At 40.0% G+C, this 8,652-nt stretch overlaps 2 protein-coding genes across 2 annotated transcripts; one reads left to right on the top strand and one right to left on the bottom strand.

Moving 5' to 3' along the window:
• Positions 1–3,481: 3,481 nt before the first annotated feature.
• On the top strand, positions 3,482–5,293 carry LOC108760486 (uncharacterized). The gene is made up of 4 exons (XM_018506477.1): positions 3,482–3,646; positions 3,835–4,147; positions 4,220–4,457; positions 4,591–5,293. The coding sequence occupies exons 1-4, from the start codon at positions 3,607–3,609 to the stop codon at positions 5,221–5,223; spliced, it is 1,224 nt and encodes a 407-aa protein (XP_018361979.1). The 5' UTR covers positions 3,482–3,606; the 3' UTR covers positions 5,224–5,293.
• A 227-nt stretch (positions 5,294–5,520) lies between these two features.
• LOC108760485 (uncharacterized) lies at positions 5,521–7,756 on the bottom strand. Its single transcript, XM_018506476.1, has 6 exons — positions 7,343–7,756; positions 7,052–7,190; positions 6,663–6,986; positions 6,422–6,589; positions 6,182–6,300; positions 5,521–5,770 (listed from the first exon to the last, which is right to left on the bottom strand). Exons 4-6 carry the CDS (start codon positions 6,538–6,540, stop codon positions 5,544–5,546), a joined length of 465 nt encoding a protein of 154 aa, XP_018361978.1. The 5' UTR covers positions 6,541–6,589; positions 6,663–6,986; positions 7,052–7,190; positions 7,343–7,756; the 3' UTR covers positions 5,521–5,543.
• Between the last annotated feature and the right edge of the window lie 896 nt (positions 7,757–8,652).

Raw genomic sequence — 8,652 nt, 5'->3', positions numbered from 1 at the left:
CCCGCGTCGACCCTTTCGCTCGCGGGGGCCCGAGGGAACCACCCCACCCCACAAGGGGGGGAGGGCCCCACGGGGCACCCCGCTTGCAGTGGGGGTCGAAACCCCACCATCCCACACAGGTGGGGAGCAAAGCTCCCCCTGTCGGCGCCGTGCCACCGGGCAATAGAATCGGGTTGCCATCCCCTACCTGTACAGTGGAGAGCCGCTCCGTACGGAGCGGCTCCCCCAGGGGCCCACTCCGAGGAGTGAGCCCCCTTGGGGTGCCGGACCCGGTTGTACAGACTCCTCCTATCTAACGGAGGAGTCCGTACAGGCCGCCTTAGACCCCCGTGGACCGCCAAAACGATCCACGGGGGAGCCCCCTCACCACGACAAGGTGGCGGCCCGCGAGGGGGCGACTAGAGACCCTCTAATCAGAGTCGCGACACGAGGAACGGAGACTCTAGTTAGAGACACTCTTTTACGGTCTCTTTATATATTAAAAGTCTCTAGTTTCAGCAAAATCACAAGAAAGAGAGGAATATGTTGTGTCTCTTTCTAACCTTCATAGTCCTTGTGTGAGTCATGATCCCGTAAGATACGTTTTTCTATAGTACGACTTTTAGAACATTATTAAAAATTATTGCAAAATGGTTGGGAGTGCAGCCCCATTTTGCAATAATTCTGCAGCCAAAAGCTACATAATGAATTTCCGCGTGATGTTGAACGTCGGGTGGCACCCAGTTGGACACGGCTCAATTGAACACGAGCCACTCACAGCTTGAGACTACAAAGCTCCTAAGCTCCGGTCGCTGTGATTGGTGGTGTCCAATCGAGCCGTGGTCAATCGGGATCATCCCTTGAACGTCAAGCATTATGGGCGACAAATGTTGGAAAAAATGTGCGTTCAGGGAGATGCTATTAACGCTATTTCTATCATTCTATGCTTGTTTTGGTTGGAAACATTGATTCTTTACAAAATAGATTAGTTTGCGAACGATTTTTAACGTATCGATACGCACATCGCCTATTCCTACAATGGCTACGTTCGGAAACGTCGCTCGGATGCCTCCAATGCCTCGGATTTATCATCTGTCCTTGTTTAGCATTAAATATTAAATAAGGACAGATGATGAATCCGAGGCATCCGAGCGACGTACCCGAACGCAGCCAATATTGACATTCGAATATTAGCGGGAATTGAAAAATTACGAACCAATCAAAATTGGCTGTTCTCGTGTCGCGACTCTGATTAGAGGGTCTCTATCACCGACATCAAAGGAGCCGACAGCTACTGTTGCTACTGTATGTAGTTATACTGTGGCATAAGCATAATATAAAGGTCACAGCACATACTCTTGCATAACGCATAATGCATAGTGCATAAAGGAATCAACCAATCAAAATTCTTTTTTTCCATGGAATGGGAGGAAAGGAAAGATTCTGATTAGTTGATTAGCTTATTCACGGGTGGCACCCAGTTGGACACGGCTCAATTGGACACGAGCCACTTACAGCGCTTGAGACTACAAAGCTCCTAAGCACCGGTCGCTGTGATTGGTGGTGTCCAATCAAGCCGTGGTCAATCGAGATCATCCCCTTATGCACTATGCATTATGCAAAAGTGTGTGCTGTGGCCTTGAAACTGTTGGATGAGCATTGAGCATAAAGTTGCCATATTGATTTATATAAAATGCTCATTGGTCAAGCGATCTTATGTTATGCATTTCATGTGCAATAGGCTTTAAAGCGGGGAGCACAGACTCTTGCATAACGCATAACACGTAATACATAAACAAATGTGCCGTAATACATAAACAAATCGAAGTCCTTCATTTCCTTCCTTTCTATGAAATAAAGGACTCTGATTGGTTCAATTTCTTATGCCTCATGTGTTATGCGTTATGCAAGAATCTGTGCTCCCGCTTAAGCCTATCCCACATAAAATGCATAACAGAGCTTAAGCATAATATAAAACTGTTGGACCAATGAGCATCCAGCATAAAGTTGCCATGTTGATTTACATAAGATGCTCATTGGTCTAGCGGTCTTATGTTTTGTTTATGTATTGTTATACATTTTATGTGGCTTTAGGGTATATCCACACAACTTACATAGCCGCATAAACGTAAAAGGAAACTATCCAATCACATTTTATGTGCTTTAAAAGAGAAATGCAATTGGATAATTTTCTTTATGTATATATGTATGCAGCTATGCAAGTTGTGTGGATATACTCTAAGGGCTATCGCACATGAAATGCATAACAGAGCATAAGCATAACATAAGACTGCTGGACCAATGAGCATCTAACATAATGTCGCCATATTGATTTACATAAGATGCTCATTGGTTTAGTGGGCTTATGTTATGCTTATGCTCTGTTATGCATTTCATGTGCGAGAGCCCTTAGGGCCATTCCACATAAACTTGCAGAGCGCATAACCATATGCATAAAGAAAATTATCTAATCACATTTCTGTCATAAAAACGAACGTAAACTATGATTGGATGATTTTCTTTATGCATATGTTTATGCGCCTATGCAAGTTGTGTGGAATGGCCCTTATGCTCACACTCCATGCACAATTAAGGCCGCAGCACAGACTTTTGCATAACGCATAATGCATAGTGCATAAGCGAATCAACTAGTCAGAGTCTTTCTTTTCCTTCCATTCCACAGAAAAAAAAAATTTCGATTGATTGATTCCTTTATGCACTTTGCATTACGCGTTATGCAAGAGTCTATGCTGTGGCCATTAAGACGTAAGAAATGGACGAATTATAGTCAATTATTCTTCTCGAATTTGACTGTAATTGGTTAATTTCTTACGGCTTAAGGCTTAAAACACGTATTGTAGATCCGGGTTTAAAGATGTAGTTTAATGGCTGTTCTAAAATGTGCTTTTTGTTTCCTGTTTCTTGCTGTTTGTCTCTGTTTGTCTCTTGCCTTTTTTATCAAGAAGGTAAGAGACAAACAGCAAGAAACAGGAAACAAAAAGCACATTGTAGAACGGCCATAATTATCATGAACACGCAAATTAGAAAAATGTCTTTAAGTCCGGATCCACAATAGTGTTTTAAGCCTTAAGCCATAAGAAAATGACCAATTACAGTCGAATCCGAGAAGAATAAGCGACTGTGATTCGCTCAATTCTTATTGCTTAAGGCTTAAAACCCTATTGTATAAATCCGGATTTACAATAGATTTTTGAGCCTTAAGCCATAAGCAATGGACGAATCACAGTCGATTATTCTCCTCGCACTCGACTGTAATTGGTCAATTTCTTACGGTTTAATGCTTAAATCACCTATTGTAGATCCGGATTAATAGATCCGAACTTAGACCCTGACTGTACATATGTAATAAATGTGATGCACACTAATGCTTCAGAAAGGGTGTGTTTAAAGGTGCGAATTCATACAGCGACAAATCGCTGGCCGACTTGAGAGAAGTGGGGGAAAAATGTCGCCAGCGCTAAATATCTGTCGCTTTGTCGCCGGTACATATTCATGTGACAACAAATCGCTGGCGACTAAAATGAGAGAGAGATTGTGGCCATCTCCCACTGAATTATACCTCTCACGGTCCCTCTACTTAGATACGGATCGCGCAGTCCATTTTCTATGTCTTTGATGTATAGTAGAAAAAGCAATGAAAATGAAGGTAACAATACGTTCGAACGGGGTGTATTCTAAGGCCCGTATTCAGAACGCGCTTTTATCGATAAAAGCGCACTTTTATCTCTGAAATTCTATAATATGCATGACGTAAAGTATGGTATGTTAGCGTGCTAACATCGTTGTAAGCGCGTTCTGAATACGAGCCTAAGTGTGCAAATATTTTGGAAACAGCGGTAGCAAGAGCAGTCAAGATGCGACGGATAATGATTGCAACTGCTATAATGTTGGAGTTGCAAAAAACGCAAATGAAGCGAGATTATAAAAAGAAGCAGTACTGGGTAGCTCCATACTTAAAAGATCGTCAGGAGCATAGCTTTTTTCATATATCCATCCCTAAATTGACATTCGAAGATAGCATACATTTCCATAACTATTTTCGAATGTCGGCAACGCAATTGGAAGAACTATTGACATTAGTTGGACCACAACTGCAAAAAATGAATGCTATTCGAGAGTGCATAGGACGCTTAGCGTTAACGTTAAGGTGTGTTACTTTTTATTATACGTAATATGTAATAGTACGAAAATATGTTAAATAATTGTTTCTATATTTCAGATATCTCGCATCAGGTGATTCGATGATATCAATGTCATACCAATATCTTATAGGAGTTAGTACAACAAGCAACATAATTCGAGAGACGTGCAAAGCGATCTGGAATACCTTACAGCCGCTAGTTTTACCATCTGCATTAACTGAAACAGAGTGGTTAGATATTGCTCAGAATTTTGATGATGTAACAAATTTTACCCACTGCATTGGAGCTATCGATGGCAAACACGTGACTATACAGGTTTATTTTTTTTCAGAAATATTAAGGGTGAAGATATCCTTTATAAGATATAAACACTCTTTACTCGAAATACTTTAAAAATCTATCACACTGCTTTGTCATTATTTGATATAACCATTCGATATTGTTTCAGTGTCCCAACAATGCCGGTTCTACTTATTATAATTATAAACAATCGCACAGCATTGTTCTATTGGGTATTTGCGATGCAAACTACATTTTCCGATTTGTGGACATTGGAGCATACGGCCAACGAAGTGATGGCGGAATTTTTGGAGATAGCATTATAGGGAGAAATTTTGATTCTCAACGCATGAATGTACCGAAGCCGGCAGCTGTTGAAGGTGGACGGATTTTACCATTCTGTCTTGTGGGAGATGAGGCTTTTCCCTTAAAACCATATCTGCTTCGGCCCTACCCAAATAGGATTGGATTGACTCTGATGGACGATATTTTTAATTATCGATTAAGTCGTGCAAGAAGAATCATCGAAAATACGTTTGGTATTTTAGCGAGTCAATGGCGAGTATTTCGTAAACCGATTATTGCTCAGCCAGAAACTGCTAAATTAATTGTGCAAGCAACGGTGTGTCTACATAACTGGCTCCGAAAAGAAGACATTGGAAAAAATATGTATGTTTCCCCAAACATGATCGACGAAGAAAGCGAAGATTTAAATAGTTTCCAACCAGGTTGGCGGAGAATAATGGAGGATAGATGCGCTTTTCAAGATATCACTAATTGTAGAACCAACACAAGTGCTTGAATCTGCATGAAAATACGTGATAAATTCCGCGATTATTTTTGTAATGAAGGATCAGTACCGTGGCAATGTAATAGGCACAAATAAATGATTTTCGTATTCACATAATATCTTAGTAACATTATTTATTAAATATGCAGAAATATATAACTATTATTTATTTAACATTTTATTTTTTTTTACTCGTAACATATCACATAATATCACATAATTATTACATAATATCACATAATTTCACATGTCTAGTAACATTATTTATTGAATGTTATTATTTATTTAACATTATTTTATTTTTTTTACTCGTAACATTATTTTACTTTCTTCTACTGGTTGTTCACTCTCGTCTCACGCAAAAGTTGCAATATTGCGAGCATTGCTACTTCGCTTGCATTCGCACTGAGGGCTCGCAGCTTAGAGGCGATAATCATTCCGAACGCAGTGAATTCATCATTGGGCAGGCCTCCAGTTACATCAACCGATATGGGTTCATTCATCAGGTCCATCATCTTATCCATAATTGCTCCAAACTTGATCAGCTTCTCGCTCCTTTCTGTGTGAGAAATGAATTTGTTCTTTTTTTTTACCTGAGAAAAACATTTATGTAATGTTAACAAATATGTATAGTTGGTATAGCGGAAGAAATATTTCTTAACAAATATTTAATTGTGGTAGATAGATCTTTGTAACCATAAATAAACCATTTATAATACAAAAGACAATCATCACAACTACATACATATTTGATAATAGTTCAGAAAATATTTCTTTTGCCTATATCTATCTGTACATTTATTAACATTAAATAAACGTTGTTAATTTATGTTTTTACGTTTGAATTTCTTTTTATATGTGTCATCCAATAGAAAATTCAAATTCATATTAAAATATGTACATTTTTTATATGAATAAATTTTCAATATTAATATTTGTTAATTCTTATTAATATTTGAAGTATTCTTACGTGGTGTATATTCAATGTTTCGCGACGTACTGTCACCGTGGTCATCGACCACGGATATTTCTGTGTTGTCTTGCGAAACATCTGGACTGTTGGAGAGATCAGAAATATTCGATGTCGTTCTAGAAGAGAAAGATTAAAATAAAGGTTATATAAATGTAGTTTGTACAGCAGTTAAAATGTATTTTTAATCATTGTACAAACTATATTTATATAATACGTATGAATATGCATTACACATACACGTTTTCACGTTGCATGTCATGCAAAAAACTAAGCCTATCGAAGTGAAGCCATTTAATCTTTTTGGCAGCCGAAGAACCACTCGGCTGTTTATGAGATCTGCGAAGTCTCCTAAACATATCGGATAATGACTTCCACTTCTTTTTTATCTCTTTACAGTCATTTCTCCTAAGGATAAAAAACGTGATGAATACATTTGTAACAGACACGGTTCCCATATCTCAAATTAAAAATATTGTACCTTTCATACTGTCAGCAATCTCTTCCCACAGCTTCTCTTTAGCACGACCACCCCTTTTGGAAATGTGCAATTTATAATTCCAAAGAGGTGGTCGCTTCCGCACTTCCTCTATGAGAAGTTCCTCAATGCAAACTTTCCTCGCTGGCAGGTTTATCGGACGATCACTGCTGTTCAAATTGTTATCCTCTACCTATATCTAGGTATATTTCTTTCCATTACCTCGTTTTCTTCCTGGTCAGCTCTCTCCTGTTCAATATCTTCCTGTGCGATCTCTTCTTCGACGAAGACCTCTAACAAGATTTTTTCGAATGATTGATCCATTATCTACAAAAATATGAACACGTTATCTACCATTTAATATCTGTAGTAATTTCATACACTATACTTACCGCATTGCGGATGGAAATATAAATTTTTGTCTATGTGATATCTTTGGAATCCTTCCAAGCAGGGATGATTGCGTACCTCATCTGAGTGACAAATTGTTTCACATATACAGCAAGTATATACTACATCAATTTCACCTGACTGAAATTCAAAATCATTATGTCCTCAAATATGTTAGATATACGTTAATTATAGATTGAATGTTTAAATGTAAATACGCGGCTGTAAACACATTCAAATTAATACGATATAATATCTTACCAATTTATTAATATATTTTATGTAATACTAACCTCAGAATCCCCGAGATTGATGAAACTCATATTGCTTCTTCTTCTGAAACCCCTACTTGGATTTCCGACCGAAACGAAAGAATGTGGCAAAAATAATCGTCGTTCTGCCCCGCGAATCAAGATATTGGCTACGTTTATACCGTGCACTTAAATCTATATGGTAAGTGTTGTTGTTTTACAGGATAAGCAAGGACATCTATTGTATAGACCGCGGCCTAAATACACGGTGTAAACGTAGCCATTAAGCATTTTAAAGTTAACGATTATTTAAAAATATCATGAAAACGTCCGTAGCACATGCTTGCATCGCAGTATTTTGCCAGTATTTCGCGGCTGACAGATTTCCTAACCTCAATAACCGTTAACTTTAAAGCTTAATATCTCGATTCGCGGGGCAGAGCGATGTTGTGGCGATTTATTGCTGCAGCCGAGACAGAATAACTTTGGCCAAGTTTACCTCATTACAGAGGACCAGGGCCATTAAATTATATAGAAGCCGAGACAGAACGAACTTCCTGGCGATTTAGTCGCCGCTACTACGGATTCAGCACAATAATGTGTAGAGGGGGAAAGTCGCCAGCGATTTGTCGCTGTATGAATTCGCACCTTAACTAAACGAAACTGAAGAATGAAATAACCATAATTGGCCACCCAGATAAGGTTTGCCGACTCTCACCCGATGTTGAACGTTGGGCCGACGTTGGCGAATTCACGGCAAACCGACAGTCATTAATCGAACATGGTGCGACGTCGGCCCGACGTACATTAGCCGACATTTATTCGATGCCGACCTTTGGCCAATGTCTGGCCAACGTTAGCACTATGTTGGCAACTGGTTGTTACGCCAACCTCGGCGCGACGTCGGCCCGACGTACATTAGCCGACATTTATTCGATGCCGACCTTTGGCCAATGTCTGGCCAACGTTAGCACTATGTTGGCAACTGGTTGTTACGCCAACCTCGGCGCGACGTCGGCCCGACGTACATTAGCCGACATTTATTCGATGCCGACCTTTGGCCAATGTCTGGCCAACGTTAGCACTATGTTGGCAACTGGTTGTTACGCCAACCTCGGCGCGACGTCGGCCCGACGTACATTAGCCGACATTTATTCGATGCCGACCTTTGGCCAATGTCTGGCCAACGTTAGCACTATGTTGGCAACTGGTTGTTACGCCAACCTCGGCGCGACGTCGGCCCAACGTACGTTAGCCGACTCTTACTTATTGACGAAGCTCGGGCCAACGTAGGCAGCATGTCGACAACCGGTGGATACGTCAATCACGGCGCGACGTCGGCCCAACGTACG

This window comes from Trachymyrmex cornetzi, unplaced genomic scaffold (assembly GCF_001594075.2).
Source record: "Trachymyrmex cornetzi isolate Tcor2-1 unplaced genomic scaffold, Tcor1.1 scaffold224, whole genome shotgun sequence".
NCBI classification, from domain to species: Eukaryota; Metazoa; Arthropoda; class Insecta; order Hymenoptera; family Formicidae; genus Trachymyrmex; species Trachymyrmex cornetzi.
This window is presented reverse-complemented; position numbering and strand designations above follow the sequence as displayed.

Bases quoted from the DNA above. Each gene is read 5' to 3' on its own strand.
- LOC108760486 (XM_018506477.1), top strand. From the start codon at position 3,607: ATGTCTTTGATGTATAGTAGAAAAAGCAATGAAAATGAAG. The intron at 3,647-3,834 runs GTAACAATACGT...TTTTGGAAACAG, and splicing joins AAAAAGCAATGAAAATGAAG to CGGTAGCAAGAGCAGTCAAG. The intron at 4,148-4,219 runs GTGTGTTACTTT...TCTATATTTCAG, and splicing joins CGCTTAGCGTTAACGTTAAG to ATATCTCGCATCAGGTGATT.
- LOC108760485 (XM_018506476.1), bottom strand. From the start codon at position 6,540: ATGTTTAGGAGACTTCGCAGATCTCATAAACAGCCGAGTGGTTCTTCG. The intron at 6,301-6,421 runs GTATGTGTAATG...TTTCTCTTCTAG, and splicing joins GACATGCAACGTGAAAACGT to AACGACATCGAATATTTCTG. The intron at 5,771-6,181 runs GTAAGAATACTT...TTTCTCACACAG, and splicing joins AAACATTGAATATACACCAC to AAAGGAGCGAGAAGCTGATC.